Raw genomic sequence first — 25,072 nt, 5'->3', positions numbered from 1 at the left:
CTGTTTCCCCCTCTCCGTTTAGCCTTTGAATCATGGGAAATGCTGAGAGCCAGAATGGGGACCATGCCCTCTATGGACGTGGCTATTTGTCACGTAAGCACATGTCTCGGTCTCTTCGCATCTCCAACAAGCAGTCCAGACGCTCTCGCCATGCTTCATCAGGAAAAATAGAGCACAGGAACTCTGAGACAAGCACGCGCTCAAGTAGCACACCCAGCATCCCACAGTCCCTGGCTGACAATGGCCTGGAACCCTTCAATGAGACAAATATCCTCCCAGACTTTGGAAGCCCCATTTGGGTGGACCGGGTGGCCATGAATCTGCGTCCAGTATCCTTTTACAATGACCTGGCCAATCCCTCAATGCACATAACCCTACCTGGTCCCATGGCAGAGGAGGTGCAGGATGAAGATATGTACGCAGGTGAAGTGAAATACCTCCAGAAAACCCCAGACTGCTCCAAGGAGACTGTTGGCTTCAAGAAGAGGTCTAAATCTGCAGACATGTGGCGAGATGACAGCCTGGAGTTCTCCCTGTCTGATGTCAGTCAAGATCACTTGACCAGCACAGAGGAGATTATAGACTTGACTAACGAGAGGGACTTCACTGGCTGCGAAGGCCACCTGCAGTCCAGCCCAACAGACTCCACTGACAGGGCAAACTCACTGGATGAGCTGTATAGCCAGATGAGTCCTGCCTCCAGGCAACTCCATGGCCGCTATGCAAAGTGGCACAACACCAACAGGGCTATCAGGGAGGGTGAGGACGATAAAATGCTATCTCCATCAGAGGAGGATGGAAACACCTACGGTGCATACACCCTTCCCTGCCGACGTTCACACTGCTTGTCTGAAGGCCTGACCAGCCACCAAGTTGAAATGTGTGCCAGCATGCAGGGCAGGAGGGCGCAGACTATACAGGTAAGATGTGTAACTATTTTATAATGTACTGCTTGTTTGCACTGCAAATTTAGCTTAAAAGTAATTGAAAATGTGGTTATTAGAAAACAGTCAAATTAATCTCGAGTGCTGATGAATTTTTGATAGCTGGCTCATGCCTGTTGGATACATATATGTCAAGGACCTTACTTTGTTTAATGCCATCGTGGATATTCTGTTCTGTTTTAGACAGAGCATGAAAAGCTGTGCTGAATCTGAAATGATCTAGTAGTAGTACAGCTCCCTTCATTCACTTCCCCAATGAATCTGTGAGTTTGTTCCGCTTCAGTCACCTCACAATAAGCTGTTAAAACAAACTGAGTGTAAAAAGAAAGCTTGTGTGGGACGAGGGAGTCGTAGTTTCCTGAAGAAACTGTTGTTTTTCTTGTGAGAGGAGATTGCGATGATGGGAGGGGGCGAGCACAGCCTAAAGTCACTCCCTGTTAGAAATACCTCGGCCTTTGTTATGATAATGAAGGGAGGCCTGTGGAAGAGTGTAACAGTAAAACGTGCATTGGTGGCCCTGTCTCTACGGGGCACCGTCAACTCTGGTGAATGGAGCTCTGGACCACATGATTAGGTCATGTGACCAGATGGAGATACCAAGCTCAGTGTAACCCCCTTCATCTCCCAGGAGCCTTTGACCATGTGGGTAGGAGAGGGCAGACCCTGTGGTGCCACAGGCCGGGCAGGCTGTGCTCACACAACAGCAGACGCTTTGCTGTTGGCAATTAATTTTAAGCAGAAACTCAGGGTTAGACAACCTGTGGGCTCTCATTAAGCATCTGTTTTTGTTTGTTTTTTTGCAACATGTTTGCTTTTCAAAAATGCTTCTATCCTTTATTTAGAGATAGACGATCAGGTGAGGGCAGCGGTTGTTAATGACCAGCTGCCTTCTTAGTGATGAACAAGAAGCTGTGATGCCGTCTCACCTGTTTTGTGCTTCTGCCACAACTCAGGATGTCACAGGCGGGGAGGGCAGCGAATATGAGGACAGCGGCATCGACGGGGTGACGGTGGAGCCGGAGCACCAGTCTCGCCGCTACAAGACCATGTCGGCCTCCTTCTCTGTGTTCTCAGTGCATGGCAGGAACATGTTCACTGGCAGTGACAGCGGGAGCAGCAGTGGCGGCGGAGGGGCCAGCGAGTGCGTTCAGGGCGTGTACGAAAACTTCCGTCAGGAACTACAGATGAGCTCCTGCCAGACTGAGAGCTTGGAGGAGGCGGGGTCTGCCCTAAGTGATGAGCAGAGCACTATGAGCTCCGCCTACCAGTCCGACCTCTTACTCAGTGTTGTCCAAGGGATGGTGCGCAAAGCTGGCAAACTTGCTGTTAAGAACTTCCTTGTGCATAAGAAAAACAAGAAAGTGGAGTCAGCCACAAGGCGCAAGTGGAAGAGTTACTGGGTTTCCCTCAAAGGTGTGTCATGGCCTCAGTGGTATCATTAAATTTACATTTTATTGCACTGCACTCCTGTAATGTCAGCCTGTGACATTCTGCTCATGCAAGATAATATGTTTGATGCTATTTAGTTACATGCTGACATTCAAAAGGGAGAGCAAAGGTTTACTTCAAATAAGCTTTCTTTAAGGCATTATGTCACTGGACTGGACTTGAAATCAATTTAGAAGTCTGTGTCTAATAAAGCCTTTCTCCCTGACTCTTGCCATGCTGCACTTCTTAATGTTGGCCACTGGAGAGCAGAATTAAATTGCTTGAGGAAATCTGACTTGCTTGTAAAAATAAATAATTAAATCAACAGTTCCATTGTTTTGGTTTTCCAGGTTGCACGCTCTTCTTCTATGAGACTGATGGACGTTCAGGAATTGACAACAACAGCAATCCCAAACATGCCATCTGGGTGGAGAACAGTATTGTCCAGGCTGTACCAGAACATCCCAAAAAGGACTTTGTGTTCTGCCTCAGCAATTCCCTGGGAGATGCTTTTCTGTTCCAGGTAAGAAAATGCATGTATGTCAACTGTTCTGTGAATAAAACAAATTTAATTCGCATACATTGCCCTGTATTGACTGTATTTTCTTTTTATGATCTTTAAAATTCTGGCCTTTAATACATCAGGAGCAAAACAAAACAAAAAAAAAAGGAGTTTGTGTGCTGTGTAACCTTTGACCTTTCATGGTCCCTCCCCCTGTAGACCTGCAGCCAGACAGAGCTGGAAAACTGGATCACAGCCATCCACTCAGCATGTGCCACTACTGTCGCCCGCCAGCATCACAGAGAGGACACTGTTCGGCTACTTCGCGCCGAGATCAAGAAGCTCGAGCAGAAGATCGACATGGACGAGAAGATGAAGAAGATGGGAGACATGCAGCTGTCTGCTGTCACTGACACCAAGAAGAGGAAGACGATCCTGGATCAAGTAGGTGTCATACTACTTTCTTCCTTGAGCTCATGTCATGCAGGTGTGCAGGGGGAAAACATTTCTGAACAAGGCATGGAAAGACGACTTGCTGCTATATTATTTCTGATTACAAATCACCTTTCTATAAAAATAGATTATTTCAAAAGAAAACAGTGAAGTTAAACAAAGTTTTACCAGTTTGATTTCTTAATGCGTCTCTATAACTTCAATACTGATAGAAAGTATATATGAAAAAATGGGTTGAGTAGCTTCAAAAAACACCTGGAATGCAACATAGTGGCTCCTAGCTTGGCTGAATATTTATCAAATAAGGATGGAAGTATGAAAAATGCCAAATGTAACTGTGCCCCATCAGTCAGTTTTAGTTGTGACATACTTGTTTCTTCATTTTAAGCTTTTGCCCATAAAAGTTCAGTTTTGTCTGGATTCATAAGCATGTTAGGAAGACGTATAAAAAAGCATTATATCTATTTAAGAGCTCTTAAGACATCTGTTAAACCTCAATGAGAACCAATCCTGAGGAATCTTTAGCTTAATTAAAAAATGCTAATTTTTAGTGATATTTTAGCTATTGTTACAATACTTACAGGTATCAAATGTAAGTATGTATTTCAGTCTTGTATCCTCAGGTTGTTTTTAATACATGGAATATGAGGAAAAGAGAGAAGCAGGGAGCAACGAGAGAGGATTAAGTTGCAGATTTAGAGGAATCATCCGCTAGAGGCTGCTAATGCTACAAATGTAACAGCCCCCAGATTGCTTTTTATTTTTCTTATTGTAATATGCACTTTGCTCTGGTCAGCCTGACATTCTCAATTAATTACAAAGTTCATATTGTCTTTAATGGGTCTGTTTACAGAAAGGGGAGAGATCGCTTTTGTTTGGTCCGTTTGGTAGTGGCTGGTTGGAGCTGTTCTGTTTGGCAGTGTCAGGTTTCAAATTGTGAGAACTGAATGGATGTAGGACTGCTCCTTAGAAAGCTGAAACGCTCCCAGCCTCTATCTGCCAGTGGAATGCGCAGTATTGTTTCTTTCTCGTCTCTGGGCTACTTGGCAGTAATACAGAGCACTCTGCCATGGAGCTGGACGCCTATTCCAAAAACCAGTGCAGGACCGTGACAGGGAGGGGACAGCCCAGTGAATAATCACAATGTCCTGCTCTACTGCCCCAATAAACATCAAACCATTAGGCACAGAGAGAGTGCAGGTTGGCAACACTTTGAGAAAAGTGGTAACAGAGCTTCTATGGAAGTGAGGAGATGCCCCATCTTAGTCTGAAGTTGACAGACAAGGGCATTAATGAACTATTAACTGGATGTACTGTTGTGTCCCTCTCAACCTGCAGATATTCTTGTGGGAGCAGAACCTGGAGCAGTTTCACATGGATTTATTTCGCTTTAGATGCTACCTGGCCAGCCTGCAAGGAGGAGAGCTGCCTAACCCCAAACGCCTTCTGGCTTTTGCCTCTCGCCCCACCAAGCTGGCAATGGGCCGGCTGGGTATATTCTCAGTCTCTTCCTTCCATGCATTGGTAAATATTCTCTCCTTTATTTTTGCTGCTGAAGCAAACACAATGGCATATTTTAGTGTCCTTTTCAATTTCTTTTTTTGTGGAAAAAGAGACCTGGAGACCTCAAAAACGTGCCTTGGAATTGATTATTATATTGGGGACAAACATCTATCTAAAGTGCACTTAAGTAACAGTAGCTGTCGCTGTTGCAGAGCTCAAACCTGTTCTCATATTGTTAGTAAAGGACCATGAAATCTCACTCAAAATACACTTTGGCATCACTGAGCACATCCAGTGATGCTCTTGGCAGGACAGTCGAGTCCAAAAACTACAATGCATTGTGTCAAACCACGCTTTTCTTTTTAAAAAATAATGACTATGCTATTTATGAGCTCGGGTCTCACGTAGGTCACCCGTTTGTGAGGGTTTTAGTTCAGTTTTGGCCTCCCACTGCTGCTGCAAAGAGGTTATGTACTTCACATCTAAAAGCACTAGTAGTAAAAGAAAACATCTGATTTTTTAGCGATGTTTCGCAGATCACTGAGGTGCTTTTTCCCTCACCACCACCAACGCAGTGCTACAGAGCAGGTGGGTGTTTGAGCTGGGAGATAGCAGTTAAGGATGTCTAACAAAAGACAACTGCTAAGAGCTTTCCTACGCTTTCACTCCTCTTGAATTTACTCTGTATCAGCACTGCACACTCACCAGAATGGCCTGCAAAGTGTTGACAGAACAAATGACAGAATGAGTGCCTAGGCTAGTTTTAGAGCCTGCTGCAGGCACAGTGCTGATATGTTTAATTCAGTATTTATTTAAAAAAAAAAAAAAACCTTTTACTTATTTCTTAATAGTTAAGCTGCCTAAAAAATGTCCAAGTCTAGTTTTCATGCATAAAATTTGACTACTCTATATCTGTATGATTAACATGACCATTTATTCAGTCACTTAAGACAAGGTAATTTCCATAAACCACTCAGTGAAATGTTCCATGATCACTTTTTGTATATACTCAGTTTTATTTCTTCTTTCTCTTTTTGTCAGAACTGTAGCTTTCCTCTCTTGAATATTTATGATTTTATTTATTTTAAAACCCCCTAAAATATGCTGATATGCTGCACTTCTAAAGTCATTTTGGCAAAATGGGATTTGACACGAGGTCAAACAGATAGCTGTCGATCTCATTTGATCCGTTTTTGACCCCACTTCGCCGTGTTACATTTTCCAGGTGGCAGCCCGCACAGAGACCGGAGTGAGACGGCGAACGCAGGCCATGTCTCGTTCCTGCAGTAAGCGCAAGAGCAGGTTCTCTTCCCTCTGGGGTCTGGACACTACCTCAAAGAAAAAGACAAAAGCCCACCCAACTGTCAGCCAGGTCTGTGAAGTGTTCCACCTCCTTCCAAAATTTCCGTGCTTAATCACAGCTGACAAGTTACTTTTGCCCATTTCTCAAGCATCCATCCTACTTGACTGGTAACTTGCCATTTTGTTGTTTGCTCCTGCAGGTTTTTGCTGATGGTGAAGAGCCCATTAAAAAGCCAGTAGATGGCATATATGTTGATCCTGCTAAGGAAAACACAGTAAGGATGAATAATTCAATAATTCAGTTATCTGTTTGCATTCATTTGTCAGTGAGCAGTTGGTCAAACAGAAGTGCGAAATTCCTCAACAAAATATGTGGCCAACATTGACATCAGTGAAATATTACCCCTTAATGTATTCTGAGTAAGCGCCAGAGCCAAAGTGGAGAGTTTACAAGCTGTGACAGCTACTCAGGCAAATTAGAGCTTTTAATTTTTCTTTCATTCCCCATTTAAGCAAACGCACTATATGGCTTGGAAAGTGTATTCCGACTACTCTGTGATTTAGAAGGAAGATGCAAAGTATTGGTGAAGATGGATTATTTTGGAGACTATTTTAGAAGTATTATCTAATTTGAAGAAGTCAGATCTTGCAGTAAAGTGTGTTTAATTACTTTGGATGTCTCCATTTCAAGAAAAGTGAGGAGGGAACTGTGAAAAGCCTTCCACGACCCAGCACAGAGAGCGATATCTGGGTTCCTGACCACCTTACGCCCTCCTGGGTATGTCTCCCAAATGACCAGCCCGTGCTAACAATCATCCAGCCAGGAGAGTCTGCACTGTGTGTTCTCGAGTCCATCTGCAAGGTAAAAAAAACACAGAGCCTCAAATGAGCTACAGTTTAAAGCGATATTCATAAGACGCTTAAACTGAAAGCCACACTGAGCCAGAGAAATACCAGCTATGTTAGGAAAACATGAAGGATATCTCACTGCTGCGATTCTGGATAAATTTCTGTCTTTTTGTGCTCATCCCACAGGCTCATCAGCTCGATCCCACTAAACACTACTTACGACTCAAATTCCTTATAGAAAATCAAGTGCAATTCTACATTCCCAAACCAGAGGAGGATATATGCGACTTGGTATGTCACTGATATCTTGAATATGATCTTTCCTCCCCTCACAGGCTGTTTTGAAAACGAGTCAAGGTCAAGAAATGTATTTAAAAAAATGTCAGGAGTTGATTTACAATGTATTAGGAATCACAATAGGAAAAAAATACTACAGCAACAAGGTTTATAATAAATAGAACTATGTGCCTGGGAGATCCATGCACCAAAAATAATCATGGAGAATCTTTATAAACAATATCTGTAACCTCTTTTGTAATTAAATCATGTAATCATGACGTAGCAAAGAAACTCCTCTATAAAGAGCTGCTTTGTCTGAAAGTACAGAAAATTAATGGCCTCCTTCCATGCTGTCAATAACCCACCCACCACGCCATGAGTGAAGTAGGCTGTTGTTTCAGGATGTATAATGACTTCCTTTTGTTCCTTGCAGCTGTACAAAGAAATTGAGCTTTGCTCTAAAATAACTAAAGTAATCCAGTTTGACAGAGATGAATCCTGCATGATTGGTTACGGTAAGAGTAATTTTCTGTCTTTATTTAGAATGCTGCAATGAAGTCAGTGTTAAAGACTCGTATTTCTGTTTTCTTCAGCATAAGAATTGATTTTCTTTGACCTTTTGTTAACCATCCCTATTTGTAACTCTGATGCTTGGCTAATACCATCATTCTCTCTCTCTCTGCTTCTCTTTTTCTCCGCATTTCCCTTGTTGTGTTCAGGTTTCTCCATTTCGGTGGTGGAGGAGGATGGAGTACAGCAGCTCTACATCACCGATGTAAAGGCAGGGGGATTAGCCTTTGCTAAAGGTTAATTATCCTTCATTTCTACTGAAAGAACTCTTCCTAAACACACTTTGTATCTAATAAGCCACACTTTAAAGGAAAATATAAACAATGCAGGTTGCCTTAGCTGTTTTTAGTGCTTCTCCATTTTCTCACATCAAGGCCAGGAGAGTTTTCATCTCCTGCTTGGTTTCTCTTTCGAAAAATGCATTAGCACATGTTTATTCAACAGGTAGAGAAGGTTTTAGAGGACACAACACTTCTCAAGGGTGCTGATTACTATAATCATGCCTCTCACTGGCCTTTATGAAGAATTATGTTGAATCTGACACTTAACAACGGCTGCTTCACACTGGCTCTCCTGTAATGAAGCTGAAGAGTTGAATGATGTCAAAATAAAGATAAAGAGCATTGATCCCAGAACAATTATGACTGATGTTGGACAACAAGTGTTAATGTGTTACTGGCTAATATTTCACAAAAAATAGAGAAACAGGTCATGCCTGTGGGGCTGAAATTAAAACAACAGTCTCCAAAGTTGTAGATTGGGGCTCAAGAGTTGGGAGTTCGCCTTGTAATCGGAAGGTTGGTGGTTCGAGCCCCGGCTTGGACAGTCTCGGTCGTTGTGTCCTTGGGCAAGACACTTCACCTGTTGCCTACTGGTGGTGGTCAGAGGGCCCGGTGGCGCCAGTGTCCGGCAGCCTCGCCTCTGCCAGTGCGCCCCAGGGTGGCTGTGGCTACAATGTAGCTTGCCATCACCAGTATGTGAATGTGTGTGTGAATGGGTGGATGACTGGTTGTGTAAAGCGCTTTGGGGTCCTTAGGGACTAGTAAAGCGCTATACAAATACAGGCCATTTACCATTTTACTTAAAACACCATTTGAACATTTCAAGCAGGACTTGTTTGATTATTGCTAAAGATTAGGTCATTACGATCTGATATTAGAGAACATTTTTTTTAGTAAATGAAGGAATAGGAGACCGTAAACTGGAGCTGATGCTGAAAGCTGGTTGTGCATCTTTTTGCAGGTCTGAACGCAGGGGATGAAATACTTCAGTTAAATGGAAAAGACTCTCATAGTCTTAATTTCTCTGACATGAAAGCAGCATTCTCTCAGGCTTCACTGGCTCTGACAGTCAACACCTTGCCTGCGGTGGACCGCCGTCAGCTCTGCTACTTGCCGCCACGCCGCTCAGATGCAGAGGAGGATCTCTACACTGACATTTTCTCCCAAAGTCAAGGTAAAAGGAAAAAAGACACAAATGGTATACTTTAACATTATGCAGTGCTGTGTGGAGTCTTTAGCCAACCTTTCTTTCTTTTGCTGGGGAAAAAAGTGCAGTGATTTACTGAAATATATGCAAACATAAACGATACTACAGTCAATAAATAACAACAGGATTGAAAGTCAATATTTTCTTTGAATTCCTTTATTCTTTAGCACAGAACTCTTTTCTTTCTTTTCTTTTGAAGTCTCTTAGCCAAGCTTATTTTAATTTCTTTAAGTAGTCTTCAGGAATAGTTCCAGGCTTTCCAGGCTTGAAGGACATTTAAAGCTCTTCTTTCGATGTTGGCTGCTTTTGGTTCCGTTCTCTGTCACAATATTTGTTGCAGCCCAAGCTTTGGGAAGGCCAATCCATGACTGGTAGTTTTCCATTGTGTGTGTTGGGATCACTGTCATGCTGAAAAATGAAGCTCTTGCCGTTAAGACCCTTTCCAAATGCGTAATGATGGTATCTGATGGTGTTTTCCTAAATTCTTAATTTCCAACATCACTAGTTGAAATGCAGCCCCAAACCACCACAGAGCCGCCACTGTTTCATAGATGCCTGTAGACACTTTCTGATGTACCTTTTTCCTGACTTCCTCCATATACATGTACATTTATTCACTTCATAAGATCCGCTGCCACTGATTTTCTGAGGTCTGCCTTTTTCTCCCTGATGCCCACCCTTCTACTTCTACGACCATTTCTGATTAGGCTTTAGTGAGGAGCAGATGGATCAAATGAAGGACCAGATTCATCTCTCTGGTCCTCATATTTGTGCTGAATTTTTTTTCCTGTTTCTGGAGGACTTTCACCTACTGTACATAGATTTTTAGGCATGCCGCTTTTTCTTTTGTCCTCCACTTGTACAGTTGCTCTGTTTTTGTTTTTTGTTTTTTTAGGCTACACTGTACACCATGCAGAGAGATGCCAAGATTTTGGATAGCAGCTATTTTGGAATCACAATTTTGGTCCAGAAATACAATTGTATCTTTGTAGGGCAGATTAAGAGGGCCACATTAACAAAAAATGTAGATTCCTGAAAATGGTCAGGTACAGAGATTGGATGAAAAAGCAGCCAATGCCCACAGAAAGATCTCGACTTTCAGAAAGCGTGAAGAATGACTGCGCAAGAAGCAAAAAAAAAAAAATCCAGCTTCTTGGAAGCCAAACATAAAGATATGATGGATGGCTCAACACTTTTGCACAGTACTGTATTTCACTTACTAATTTAAAGTGCCACTGGTGCTTCCATCTTTGCATGTTTATAGGTCCAATTAGCAGAGGTTAATGAACAGTTTAACTTCAATTCCCACAAATCTAAAGCGTATCAAAGCCATCAGATGCTCACAGTGTGGTGATGTTTACGCACTCACCTGGCATGTAAATGAATCAGAAGTGTGCAAGTAGGCAAATCTCGAGCGTATATTTTATTTCCATGCAAGAAGAACTGAGTTTCAGACCATCATCCTTAGCGACATCAGTTTCATTAATGCAAACACAATAGATTTACTGGATTTAAATGAGGAAAAATAGGACATTCTGAGCAGTTAGCTTAGTGGATTAGTTTAGGAAGGTCTTAAATCGTAATAAAATGACAAGGCAAGTAAATGTATTAATCTAATTTAAAGAGGGGGGGGGGTCGCTTTTGTGACGCATATACATGACTGTTTTGTTTCTCTCAGAGGAAATCCTGGATGATGGAGTTGGACTGTTTCTGGAGAGCTCAGGAGACAGCCTGGATGACGACTCTGAGATCTTCAGTGAGTTCGACGAGTGCACAAAGGTAAGAGCACAATGTTTATCATCACTTTTATTATTATTATTATTATTGTTCTTAGTGTCATCACAGAAAACATCTGACAACCAAGCTTTCATGTAATATTGCAGCACCTATGCTTCTTTTCCGTCCTTGTTCTTTACAGCACACCTCTTAGCTCTGGTATTATGAAAAAGCACTCACAGGCATTTCGCTTCGCCACAGTTTGACTCGCCATCTGTTACTGGCTCATTTTATCTTGTTTATGAAAGCAGAGCAGCATCCATAATCAACATGAGGGTGTTAACCCCATGCTTCTCAACACAATCTGTATCAGGTTTCTCTTTTCCCTCCATGACACACAACTCTAATGGAATTTCATAGCTTCTGACATGATTAAATCAAAGGGACCTAAATACAAATATATCTCATCATTGCTGCATGAAGTGTATTGCTGCATGAAGTGTACGATTTATGCACTGGAGACAAAGGACAGGACAAATGATTTGCTTTGAATGAAACAGCCGAGTGATGGATGGGTTTGATTAAGCTTGCATTGTTATTGCTTGATTATGCGAGGTTAGTAGGACCAGGTAATAACTGGGGGTGGATTCATTTTTAGCTATAAATGAACACAGAGACAAGTTTAACTCTTTAGAGCCGGTCGGAGCGGGCACGCTCTGTTTTGCGTAACTATTTTTAAATCCCGGTAGCTCTGCAACCACGTAAGCTAGCGCAATAATTTTTTTTCCATATGAAACCGGAGGAGTTGTACTTACATCTTATGCCATCAGCTTGTCCTAAGTCACAGTTTCCTTCCACATAAAGCTTTGCAAAAACTGCATAAAAAGCGCTTGCAGCAACAAAAACATAATATTCCAGAAACAGGCTTTGCCGATCCGATCAGCTGTTCATAACACTTCCTAGTTGGAATAGACGTCAGCACGAACTTTTGCATGTCCGCCATTACCTGGCCGAAACCGGAAGTGACGTCATTTTCGCGGAAATGTAGTTTTTTTTTACCATCAGGGCCACAGGGCCTATACTGGTGTTTTTAAAAGTTATCTTTGAATTTATGACTTTCTGTGTCTTTTCTGGGATGCTTAGGACTCATATTGCACTGCTGGAAATAGTTTATTTTGATGCATATGCTGCTTTTTTGCAAATTTGCAGTATAATATTTATTTTCGTTTTTCCTGCAGTGTATAAAAATTGGTGTATTTCAAAAATAAAACTATGAAGACACTCAAAATAAATTTCCTGTGGTAGGAAACTAGTTTGTGCAACTTTTTTGTATTTACAGTTTTGAGGGATAAGCCTCTTAAATTTCTCTAACTAGAAATATATGTTAAAAAAGCAAAAACGATTTTAAATTTTTTTGTAGTTTATTGCACTTTTTTGCAATTTATGTAATTACTATGCACTTAATGAATACATATTATTAAAATCTGGGCTATAATTGTTGTATTGATGTATAGCAACTTGAAATGCTCCCAAAAATGGCACCACACCATGTAAAAATATAATATAAGCTCTGGCGGACTTGGTTCTATGGTAGGTCTTAAAGGGTTAAAAAAGAAAGCACAGAGCACTACTGCCAAGACAAGCAAATAAGTCTCAAAGACCCACGTGTTGCTGTTAAAGTGCTATGACTAACAAAGATGTCTAATTCGAAAAAAATGGAAGAAGAAGAAAGGCGAAAAAATAGTTAAAGCGGCAGTCCTTAATCTGCTCTCTGTAACCGACTTCAAAGGATCACTGGGCACTTGCTCATGAAATGCTGAATGAAAGCACTGATGTGCTCTTGTAGATTAGTTTATCTCTCATCTCTTATGACAACACTTGATAACGACATCATTTCTCATTGTACCCGGTTAAATTGGGAGCTCACTGCAAGAGCTCCAAGGATCAATGTGATATCCTCAGACATCCTACTTACCCTTCAAATTCAGAGCTGGTCACATGACTGCTTCTTTATGCGTTGTCTGTTTTAATCACGCCATTGAACTTGTCTTGCTTAATGAGCAGCAGTTAATCAAGTGCAACTCTGTAACTGCCTTTGTAATTATTAATGATATTATAGGGATGAGGAAAACGAGACTAGATCTAGATTATGAGTAAACTGAAGGACAAAATCTGTGGTTAAGATTGTGATCTGCTCTGTTAAATACTACTTTTTCAGCTATTTTTTTCTTTAAAAAAAAAAACATTGATTGCTTTCGTTCTCCTTTGGGCTTTCTGTTTGAAAATGAACCGATAGGTTCCTTTTGTGAGATCAGAACTCGCTTTTTTCTTTGTGTAGTATTGACGGTATGTGAATCATTAAAAAGATGGCCCTGTGAAAAACCTCAAAGCAAAGAAAAGCTGAGATTTATGTCCTCGTATCTGAAACATGTCTATACATTTTCTTGAAATCGGCTCAAGAGTGGCTTAACAAAGTGATAAAAATATTAGTTAACTAATTTATTTTCTGGCTCCGTTTTGAACATTGTCATTGTGCACACCATGACTTTGTATGACAACAGCTGAAAAGATGATCAACGATTCCCTACTTTCAGTCATTGTCAGATATAGATAGCCAGCCTAACCTTTGTAAGATTGTATTTTGTGCTATGAAAAACACATTGTTTTCTAATTATTTTATGGGGCAAAGTACTATCACTGTTTTTCTGTCTTGTTAGTATAAAAGCTATGTGCAACATAACCTCATTACGTACTACATATTCAAAGCAAGGACTTTGGCACAGACCACCTACATCATTTCTCAGCGATGCCAATTTGTGTGCTCTGGCTACAGGCTCAATAGAGAAGAACTCAGTGCGGCATCATTTTGTAATCTGAATAACAGCCTCTAAACTGTTTAGCTGTACACTCCCATCTCTCAATGACAAATGTGGAGTCTTTGTGTGGGCCATTCTGGGAAAGTAGGAAATTACTGACTGAGTCAAACAGGACACACAGTGGAAAGCAAGTCATGCAATTCAGTTGTTATGCGGGGGGGGCTGAATGTTTGGTGAAAACAGCAAGCGTGTATTTTTCTTCCTCACTGCTATGGCATTTTCAGAGCTTGTAACTTAATCACAGGGACTATTGCTTCTTTTGTTACTTGTTAAATGCTGCACGGCAGTTCACCCCCTCTCTAGCCTGCTCCTCGGCAGCTCCCCTCTCCCCTTTTCCTGAAATCCTGCATTTGTATTCTACTGCGGCGTGGCTTACCCAGTCAATCCTGCTCCACTGCAGCCTTGAGGAGGAGACTCTTTCCCTCCTGCTCCTTTGCTCTCTCCCCGGTCTGGAGGATTATCGAGACTAATTTACAATGCTGCTAGAGTTGACCAGATCTTCACACTCACACAGTGTGCCTAAGTTTACCCAGCCTGTAGAGAAGAGAGAGAGCCAGAGAGAGAAAACAGCAGAGTACTGGTGACAAAGCTACAGCAGACTGTGAAGGAGCAAAAGAAGGGGAGTTGGAAGGCTCTAAGTGCTGGTGGGCGGAGAGGAGGAGGCTGAGCAGCTCCACTCATCCTTCATCACAAGCACCACAGCATCTTCTCCTGTTTTTTTTTTTGTTTGTTTTTTAAACCAGGGAAGACAAAAGGGCTCAGAAATGTATTGGAGAGACACAGTGTAGACTTTGCTCTTTCTAAAGCCCGGAGTCTTTGTTTTCTCTCTGGTACTTTAACTGACGCTGGCTGTCCGTCTGCACCCGGCTATGTCTATCCTGAAGTGGAGCAAGCACAGCAAGCGCTCCACAGACTCCATCTATGACATGCTTCATCTGGTGAGCCTCTTTTCTTTCATGCACGTCCTTTTTTTACCTGCTTAATTCTTGGTGCTGCTGTGATAGCTGTTGTCTCATTCCAATGAGAAGAAAAACAAAATCACCTGTCCTTCTCAGTGTTAGTTTCACACCTCTCGCTGGCTGCTATAGACCAATGACAGGAAGCTGTGAGTCACTGTCGTGGCAGAGTTGCCCCATAATCACTGGAATGCTCCAGGAGATGCCAAAATAAAACACTCCATATAGGAGCCCATGCTCTACAAGTCTTCCTGCAGATGACTTGGACTTTACGCGACTTGGACAATCTACTGACTATTTCTGAGTTTCTCTCTTAGCACCTTAAGCTGCGATATCGGGCTTCAGTTTCGGAGAACAGACATGCAGTCTTCTCCTTACGCCATGCTTTTATGCTTTGAAGTAGTTTATTTCCCCCAGCAAATAAAATATAGATTAAAAAATATATCTGTGACAGGTTTTTACATTTACACATTGTTCTTTTAAATAGATACAGAAGCCTGTGATTTTCTTTTTTCTCCCCCTCTGTACTTTCTCTCCTTTCTAACATGTCATAAGTGTCCAAGCACCCAAAGCTGTCATAGTGTTAATTAGCCTAGATTGTGAAGAGCATGACTTGACTGTGACTGTCTTACTAGGCTTAGTAAAACTTGGCAAAATGTTCAGAAAAGAAACAGATTTGAATTTTCCCCTTTTTCTGCACTCTTGCAATCTGTTTGTGCATTTCCATCTAGCATTTCATGCTCAATTTTATGTGTAATGTACTGGACCTTACATATCATCAGCTGTAAGTTTCATAAGACTTTTTTTTTTTTTTTTTTTAACTAAATCACTATCTACATCCAGTTGGTTTTACTTACAAAGTATGTGTTATGTTCACTCTGACCAAAAAATATCAGATCTAACAAATCACAAAGCATTTGTGAATTAGTGTAAGATCCATTTTCAACATTGCATTTACAGACACAGCACCTCCTAGTTCATCTGTTTATGTGAGAGCTGCCTGCTTAATTTGGGAACATTGTCAAGAGGAACAAATGGCTGTCGTGCCTCACATATCAATGTCTCTTTGATTAGATAACAAAGCTGATAACCACGGTCATTTGCAAAGCTGCACGGGAATATCTGTAACAGTTGCTGGATAACAGTGTTCTTCTTGTACTCTGTTCTTCTCGCTCTTGCATTTTTCCATCATATTTTTGTGAATGACGGCAAAGAACATCAGGACTATGGCCGTTTTTCATCAGCATTTTGATAAATATTGGAAAAATTGCACACGCATTGCTTTTTAGAGACAGCAGAATTCTTATGTTTGTTTGTCTAAAACTAAAAACAAAGTTTAGATGTGAAGACTGACAGCAGCTAAGATCATAATTAGGTTTTCTAATATGAGAACCACAACCTTTCATCCTCTGCAGCTATGTTGATGTATAATCTCAGTACTTCTCAGGGGAACTTATAGGTGTGAGAGGACAAATTGTTTCTGTCCAGCCTGTAAAACTCCATATAAAACAAAGCACACATCTCTCAGCTTCCAGTTATGAACTCAATAATGACTACAGCTCCTAGTGGTCCCTGTTATGTGACTGTCCCATTTGATCTTTATCATGTACTTTCAAATGAAGTCTGGCCTCACAGAATGAATAAGGCTTTGATGGATATGATTTATGCTCTTTGTGCTTTCTGCTTTGTGTTTGTATTGATTTTTTTTTTTTTTAAAAAAGCCAAAATGCCAGTTTATATTTATGGATGCTGAGGCTGTAGCCTATTGTGGCCAAAGTAACAAGTACTAGTTCAGCCATGTAGGCTGCTACTGAGTGGGGTCTATTTTTTACCCAAAATGATAGTCTAATGCACATCAGCGCTAGTCACCACGGCAACCCATACTGTATGTGGCCAGACACCGTTGTGTGTATATTTTGATTCTGTGAAAGAGCTGAATCATTACACCACCGATCCATCAGTAGGAGGAAAACACCAGGGAAAAGAGCGATGTGAGTGAGAGGGAGGTGGAAAGTCATTGTTATGACAGACTGAAAATAGACCAAATTAGTGCAAATGATTTTTTTTTTTTTAGAGCTGCCTCACTGCCTCTTTCCAGGCTCAGTTGCTGTACAGTCATGGATGTGTGCACAACAGTAGGTAGAAAGTGGCATCTGCTTCCTAATGTTTGTGGCTCCCACCTTTGTGAACATTGCCGTTTTCTTTTATGAAGGATTTTATCACTCTTGCCATTGAAACGCTCATCTTTTTTTGGTTGTTTTTTCCCCCCCTTTCTTGCAGAGTACGGAGCAGGTCGCCGCTTTCTGCCGCAGTCTCCATGACATGAATTCCTTGGAGTGTGTGTCCTCTTCGCCGAGCCCGGAATCGCCCTTTCCACCTCCTGCAACTCCCAGACAGCTCTCTGATGCCGACAAGCTCCGCAAAGTCATCTGTGAACTCGTGGAGACCGAACGCACCTATGTCAAAGTCAGTATCACTCATCTTACTTGTAGGAGGCAGATGGTGTTTGTGAGTGTGCATGTTCCTCCTGTCCATCGATCGATATTTCTGTCTGCCTTAGGTCGTGTTAGGCTTCCACATTACCCATTCAACATGACCTATCCATATTTATCTCTGTGTCTCGGGAGATATGAGCAGGACACAGCTGTGCCCTTGCTTGGATATTGCCTAATCTTTTTCAGCCCAGTATAAATACGGCTCAGTGGAATAACTGGGTTAGCGATGCGATATAATGGAATAATTTAGACTAACTAAAATGTTATGCCCTATTTTACGGTCCACAGATATAGTTATTATAGAAATTATACTGCAAGTGACTGATGGTGTATTGTTCAAACAGACATGTGGTTGCATTTTTATGTCTGTGTGTCTTGTAGTAGGAGTTGCAGTTTTGTTGCTAATGCAATAAATACAGGCAAAACACTTGAAAGGGTTTTGATTTCAAGTTGACAAAGCTTTAATGCAATACCACATAATGTGTTTTGTTTGCTACAAGTTTGAGCACGTCATTTGGAGTCAGTCTCATGTTACTTTTGATTGCCAGGCATTTGTTCATTTCTTAGGCTTTCTACATTTCAGCTTACGTTTGTATTACCAGAGTCATCTACTTAATTTGGTTTCCATATAGCCGTTCTTCCTGAAGAAAAAGGCACCCACCAGCTGCTTTCGGTTTGAGCTTGAATTACTTATTTGTCCTGGTGTCTGACTATCCCTTTCTATACCTGTTGATTTGTTAAAAATGTCAAAGCCTTATTTAAAAATGCATTTTTTTTGTGTGTGTCCATATTTCACACGGTGGCACAAGGCAAACCCGAGTAAAGCACAATTTACCGACTCTTTTTCATGGTTTTCTTGCAGGATCTCAATTGCCTCATTGGGAGATATTTAACCCCACTGCAGAAAGAGACCTTCCTTACTCAGGATGAGGTATGTCAAATGCTCCCCATGTGCCTTTATGGGGTCCAGGCTTTTAAATGCCAGTACTGTTGAAATGTTCTAAGAAAAGTAGGTTACATAATCATGTGAAGTGCAGCTCTGTGTGAGGACAAGAGGGTTGGATGATGTGTGAGAGAGATGGGATGTTTGAAAATAACATGTTTTATCTGCACTTTCAACAACAAGGTTCATTTGGTTATATTCAATTTTTGGACATTTTTGTGGTTTAACTGATAGCAAGTGATTAATAAAAGTAATATTTTGAAATGCACTGGAAGGTGTTAAAATTCTTTCTTTATTTAAAATCATCTCAAATAATTTTTCTTTCAGCTGGATGTTCTGTTTGGTAACTTGCCAGAAATGGTGGAGTTCCAAGTCGAGTTTCTCAAGACTCTGGAAGATGGGACGAGACTGGTTCCTGATTTGGAGAAACTGGAGAGAGTGGATCAGTTTAAGGTATGCACTTATTCTTTAAAATATACAGCAAAAGACTAGCAACAGGTATTTAAAGACCCGACAAAGTCTTTGAACTACTGGTTGTGTGACTCCTTTTTACAGAAAATCCTCTTCTCCCTCGGAGGCTCTTTCCTGTACTATGCAGACCGGTTTAAGATCTACAGTGCTTTCTGCGCCAGCCACACCAAAGTCCCTAAGGTCCTCGTGAAGGGTGAGTAAATGTGCTTCAGAGATGCATCCCTCCTTAAAGGAGAGAGGATGCATTTAGGCTCCCAGGGCTAAAAGCTTTGCACAAATGTATGGTATATAATGAGCAGTCTCGAACACTGTCTTCTAAGCTAGTACACCCACTCCCTTCAGGACTTGACTGGATGGCTTTGTTTTCTGCATTTACATTCAGTGAGTCAACTGGTTATCTGCCACACTGTTTAAGGAGGTGCTATTAGAATAAAGCTGTTTTGTTTTTCTTTTTTCTTTTTTTGAAACGGTAAACAGATTTTTGTTCTGCCCACTCATGTTTAGCTGCTGTTCGATAAAAATGACCCTTCTGTAAAAACAAAACAATTCAGACCTTTTGATGTGGCTTCTAATCTCTAATGCAAGACAAAGCATGCTTGTACGCCAGTAATCTGCATAATATCAGGCTAAACGTAAGCAAGCAGACAACAAACTTATAGACCATTAGTGAAAATACTAGGAATCCAATGTTTATCAGTTACATAGAGGATAATTAAAAGTAGGTAAATAGGTAACATATGGAGGCGTTTCACTAAGTGTTCTTTTTTGGTCATTCCAGCCAAAACTGACCCCAATTTTAAGGCCTTTCTGGATGAGCGAAACCCCAAGCAGCAGCACTCTTCCACACTGGAGTCTTACCTAATCAAACCCATACAGAGGGTTCTCAAGTATCCCCTCCTGCTGAAGGAGCTCTTCTCGCTCACAGACCCAGACAGTGAGGAACATTACCACCTCGACGGTAAGACAAATTCTTATAGCAGATCTCAAAAATATGTACAGTCCCAACAACCCGCCTCATAACGTGATTTGTGCTTGACTGCAGTTGCCATGAAAGCCATGAACAAGGTTGCCAGCCACATCAATGAAATGCAGAAGATCCACGAGGAGTTTGGAGCTGTGTTTGATCAGCTTATCACAGAGCAGAGCAGTGAAAAGAAAGAGGTAGATCGGAGAAACCTGGCTTGGTTCTGTTCTGTTAACCAAAAATGACACGCAATTGGAGCAGATTGGTTGATTATTTCGTTCCAATTACCAGGTTGCTGATCTGTCAATGGGCGATCTGCTTCTCCACAACACTGTGACATGGATTAACCCACCTGCCTCCTTAGGAAAATGGAAAAAAGAACCCCAGATGGCTACATTTGGTATGGCAGGATTGTTGATTATGTAATAAATGAATAATAAGTGTATGTATGCTGTTTGGATTCAATCTAAAAATGTCAAAACATCTGATGAAAAATGACAAATTGACTGTGATGGCACAGTCACACACGTTGTGTAAAGCGTGCACATGCATCAGGGCACATTTTGGAAAGAACTGCCTAGTAATTATGGAAAAATTCAAATGCCTTACACTCCACAAGTGACAGATTAGCAGCATTTGACAACATTTCAGTTAACTGTAATGTGGGTTGCATAGCAGTGCAATAGTTAGCACTGTTGCCTCACAATGAGAAAGTTTCTAGTTTAAATCTCTTAGTCAGTTGAGGTCTCCCTGTGTGGAGTTTGCATGTTCTTCCTTTGCCCGTGTGGGTTTTCTTTAGGCTCTCTGGCTTCCTTTCACATCCAAAGACAGGCATGTTTGGTTAACTGGTGATTCTGAATTCCCCAATAATGTGAGGTAGACCAAGTACTTGGTCTAGAATAAAGTGCTGTAAAAATGTAGTGCTGTAAAAAGAGGTAGTCTAAAGTGCTTTGAGTAGTCAGACGGGCTAGAAAAACCCATGTGTATTAGTTGCCCCCCCCACTTCTGACCATATATAGTATTAATAATAACAACAATGGTACTAATAATAATATTAACTAAGGTTTGGATAACCCCAAGGATGCTTTACAGAGGAGTAAAAATGAGACGAAAAGAAATGAAAAGAATCGTTCACAATTGTGCACCAAAAAGAGACCTGTAACCCTTCCTATGTAGTTTTTAATGAACAGACCTGTTGTTAACTTCAAAGTTACATATGTTGATTTGACATGTGACCTGAACCACAGTGATTACTAAGTCTTTTTTTCCACCAATGCTTTCTAGTGTTCAAAACAGCAGTGGTCTTTGTTTGCAAGGAGGGGTCCAAGCAGAAGAAGAAAATGGTAGGTTTTCACAAAAACAGGATTCCATCAGCAACACCAAACCCCAATCGCAAACACATTGTTGACTTGCCTTTCCTGTGGACCATTTTTCGTCTGTAAAAACAAAAAAAATTCTTTACTTGACTGAAGGGAGGTTCCCACCGGGTCTCTGTATCTTCTGAAGAAAAAGATCCCTTTAGATTCCGTCACATGATCCCAACTGATGCCCTTCAAGTCCGGTCTATGACCAATGCAGGTATAGTAGATTACAAACTTTAGTAGCACACCAGTTCTAGCTTCAGTCCGACTAATGATTATCTCACAATATATTACCAGATTTCTACGTATATGAGACATTAGTGATGATTTCTCCCTCAGATGGCGAGGGCTCTGCTGTGTGTGAGATTGTCCACACAAAATCGGAGTCAGAAGGAAGACCAGAAAGGACATTTCACCTGTGCTGCAGGTGAGGATTTCTGCTAAAGGAGGTTCAATTACACTGCAGATTACAGCTTGCCCACTACTGATAAAGTCCAGTCTGCTATCTAACGAAGTGACAAACTGTCTACCTTTCTCAGCTCTCCGGAGAGCAGAAAAGACTTTGTGAAGACAGTCCACTCCATCTTACGAGAAAAGCATCGCCGGCAGCTCCTAAAAACAGAGAGCTTACCACTCAACCAGCAGTATGTACCCTTTGGAGGAAAACGGCTGTGTGCTCTGAAGGGAGCCCGCCCCACTATAAATAGAGCAGGTAAATTCCAGTCTGTAGATGCATTAACCCAACAGCTTCAAGTGCACAATTTATTTTTGACAGACACAGGCAGAATCCTGTGGTTTTATCCTGAGTTTTTCATTTACGGTTTTAACCAGTATTGTAGGAAGATAATTACTTTCAACCAAACTCCAAAGTGATGTACTCAAAGTAGTAAGTTCATAATAATTTATCTCTCTGATGTTCTGGGGTTTTGCAGCATCTGCCCCGACTAGGACTCTGGGCCGAAGGAAGTTAGTGCGCAACCGTTTCACCATAGACACGGATATTGTTTTTGATGGTGATCCTGAACAGCAAGACCTCGTTTCACCAGAGGAGCCTGGCTCAAAACGGTCCCAGCAGGATGAGGAACCAGATCAGCAGCAGCAGCAGCAGCAGTCTGACTTGGCAGGTGACACAGACCGCTGGGTGGAAGAACAATTCGACCTAGAAGAATACGAAGATCAAGAAGAGGTGAAGGAAACGGACATCCTCAGTGACGACGACGACGACTTCTGCCAGACACCAACACCTGCGTCCATTGAGACTGACCTGGAGGCCCCAGTCATGGCTTTGACCTTGGAGGGTGTGGAAAGAGAGAAGATTAAATCCCCAACAGCCAGTGAGACATCTGACATGGCGAAGCAGAGAACCATGATTAATGACAAGACGGAGAATCAAAATCAGACGGAGAAGGATGAGATTTGGGTAAGAAGGGAGCAATCAGGTTTATCCCCAGACTGTGCCACATAAAAGCAGATGACAGAAGATAGACAGCGAGTGTTCTAGACAGCTTTACATGGGCTCCATAAAAACGTCATCACAAACAATGCATGAGCATTGATGTATATTGCACAGCTAGTAGAAGATATACCCTTCTTTATCTTATGCTGAATGCTTTTTTTGTACAGGTAAGAATATTAGTGGAGCAATACAGGAATCCAGAGTGAGGGAGCTTTTCCTGAATCGAATGCTGTTACAGGAAAGTCAAGTGTAAGCTTTGAGGGTTGAAATAATGGTACAATCACAGAGTCTAATCAGTTGCTTTGATTGGCATGGTTTGCACATTTGGGCGGCATTCTTTAGTCCTGCCTGCTGTTGCCAAATTTGGGTATTGTGAGAACATAAATATTTGTTATGTCTGTGTTACTCAGAGATATTATCATAGTTAAGGGCTGTATATTATTTGTCCTTAAAGAAATAGAACAATTAATTGCAAAGGACCGTTGTCTTGCATAGTTTACTATACTTGTGGATTTTCACATGAATATACACTGACATGTTTTGAGTACAGACTTCCTGATGTATTTGATTTTGATTTGCTGTTTATTAACTTAAAGCTATCTTTTTACTCGGAGAGACAGCTTGTTCTTTTTTGTTACATTTAATAGGATAATAGTGGAATTATGTAAAACTCCCCTTGTCAAAGAAGCAAGGGGATTTCATTGTTTTGATTTGGCATAATCCTGTTTTACTTGAATTTGGCTGTTTCACGTGTCTTTGTTTACTGTGAAACCGTTTTGGTGACATTTACTTTTCCTCTTCAGTATTACTACTCATACACATCGATACTTAACACTCCACTTGGAACCACTCAGTATTGTACATAATACATCTGGGGTCTGTTTCAGAAAGCGGGTTTAGTAAAATAGCTGACATTGTTAACCCTGCTATAAGAGAAAAAGTCAACGGTATGTTTTCTTTAACAAATCTGTCCACAAGTTTCTCCCTAAAGAAGGGCCTTGGATTCCCAGACAGATACGCCTTAATAAATGTGACTGTGTGGACATTTAGGCGCCTGTCAGGTTGTGAACCACTTCAAAGCACTGGAACATTTACCTTGCATTACTGTAGTAATCACAGTTTAGCACCAATTTGTATCAACATTTAGACACATCAAATACTCATTCATTAAACATGTGTCATGTAACGAGGAGTGAATCATGTTCATGATTACATGATTGTGTAAATACATGTCAGTAGAGCTGCAAATGAAATGACTAAGACTCTAAAAATAAACTAGCTATAGTTTAAAAGTGAGTTTTTACATATAAGCTGATATTGGTTTAGTATGGTCTGACAGCATTACATGTTGGGATATTTACAAACTTTAAAATACATCGGCTCACTATCATTAAATCTAAAGCCCATAGCTAAGAATTCCCATTCAGTTTGAACCTAGGCACAACCTCACATCCATATTTTAATCGCTTTATTTATTTCTGTCTTTTTTGAACCCTATCTCAGGGTTTATCAGTTCAGAGTTCAGGGTTAGCTTAGAGTTTGTAAACCTGCTTCCTGAAAGAGACTTCAGCTTCTTTAAAAAATGTCTTGTGTGTTCAAAATGATTGTTCACTAGTATTGGAATACAATGCAATGTTCTTATTTATTCATATGTAAATTAATTTGTTAGCAGCAAACACAGTCGTGTTGTTTTTTTTGTTTTTTTTTCCACTGAGAAAGTCCAAATTTGCTCAAGCAATCAAGGGAAAGACTTGCCGTGTGCAAAATGAAAGAAGTCATACTTGTAAACAATTCATTGTGCTACTAAGACTGCGTTTTTATTACTGTGTGTATATAGAAATGTACTGATATCATAATAAAAACAGTTGTTTCCTACTTATAATTTAACATGTGTGGTTGGTGTGGTTTTAATCAGCAGCCTCGTTTACTCCCTGCAGCTCAGCAGATACCAAGTCTACAGGACCATTTTGTGATGGGAGAAAACAAAAATGTCAAGTCGACATGCTTGTAAACAACAGAACTAAGTGAATCGATGCTCAGCTACCTTAAAGCAACACTTAGAGACTGACTGCAATTGCAACAAGTGGAAAACTTAAAGCTGAACTTTAGAAGACATTAAGAGCCACTCAGTGTTTGCTAGTTTCGGCTCACTAAGTGTCTGAGTGATGGTGAGCAACCTAAATTGCCATTAACAGAGAAAACACAAAAATGTCTGCAGTCAGTGTTTAGTGTTCACATAACAGGAATGAAGCAAGCTGAGAATTATTAACAACGATTGATTTAATCTAAATCTATATATTCTATAACTGGATATAGAAAATGAACACCGTACTTTCCAATATGCCTCCTCTAAATGAGTAATTTGAGGTGTTGTCATTACATGGACATTTTTTTCTAATGAGAAACTATTGCATTTCAGTGCTAGTGAGTCATTTCCTATTTCGTTAAAGCTCTTTTTGCCAGTCAGGTTTTTTGAGAAATACAAAGGCGGGTGCAACAGATGAGCAAGGGGGAAC

General features: G+C 41.0%; 1 protein-coding gene across 1 annotated transcript in view; it reads left to right on the top strand.

The window, feature by feature from the left end:
• LOC146373395 (rho guanine nucleotide exchange factor TIAM1-like) overlaps positions 1–24,443 on the top strand; it is a 41,414-nt gene extending 16,971 nt beyond the window's left edge. Inside the window, exons 3-27 of the mRNA XM_084949870.1 lie at positions 23–920; positions 1,898–2,357; positions 2,723–2,895; positions 3,094–3,318; positions 4,666–4,851; positions 6,056–6,202; positions 6,333–6,407; positions 6,824–6,994; positions 7,168–7,272; positions 7,694–7,775; positions 7,980–8,066; positions 9,073–9,285; positions 10,997–11,097; positions 17,147–17,332; positions 18,224–18,292; positions 18,632–18,757; positions 18,860–18,968; positions 19,554–19,733; positions 19,818–19,936; positions 20,031–20,139; positions 21,024–21,082; positions 21,212–21,317; positions 21,440–21,527; positions 21,640–21,812; positions 22,033–24,443. Of these exons, the coding sequence (XP_084805996.1) occupies positions 33–920; positions 1,898–2,357; positions 2,723–2,895; positions 3,094–3,318; positions 4,666–4,851; positions 6,056–6,202; positions 6,333–6,407; positions 6,824–6,994; positions 7,168–7,272; positions 7,694–7,775; positions 7,980–8,066; positions 9,073–9,285; positions 10,997–11,097; positions 17,147–17,332; positions 18,224–18,292; positions 18,632–18,757; positions 18,860–18,968; positions 19,554–19,733; positions 19,818–19,936; positions 20,031–20,139; positions 21,024–21,082; positions 21,212–21,317; positions 21,440–21,527; positions 21,640–21,812; positions 22,033–22,565 (4,770 nt within the window). The 5' untranslated portion in view covers positions 23–32 and the 3' untranslated portion in view covers positions 22,566–24,443. The remainder of the gene's footprint in view (positions 1–22; positions 921–1,897; positions 2,358–2,722; positions 2,896–3,093; positions 3,319–4,665; positions 4,852–6,055; positions 6,203–6,332; positions 6,408–6,823; positions 6,995–7,167; positions 7,273–7,693; positions 7,776–7,979; positions 8,067–9,072; positions 9,286–10,996; positions 11,098–17,146; positions 17,333–18,223; positions 18,293–18,631; positions 18,758–18,859; positions 18,969–19,553; positions 19,734–19,817; positions 19,937–20,030; positions 20,140–21,023; positions 21,083–21,211; positions 21,318–21,439; positions 21,528–21,639; positions 21,813–22,032) is intronic.
• The last annotated feature ends 629 nt before the right edge of the window (positions 24,444–25,072 follow it).

Source organism: Perissodus microlepis, chromosome 14 (genome assembly GCF_051167445.1).
Source record: "Perissodus microlepis isolate ML-2025 ecotype Zambia chromosome 14, ASM5116744v1, whole genome shotgun sequence".
NCBI lineage: Eukaryota > Metazoa > Chordata > Actinopteri > Cichliformes > Cichlidae > Perissodus > Perissodus microlepis.
The sequence above is the reverse complement of the archived record's forward strand: the minus strand, read 5'-3'. Positions and strand labels throughout refer to the sequence as shown.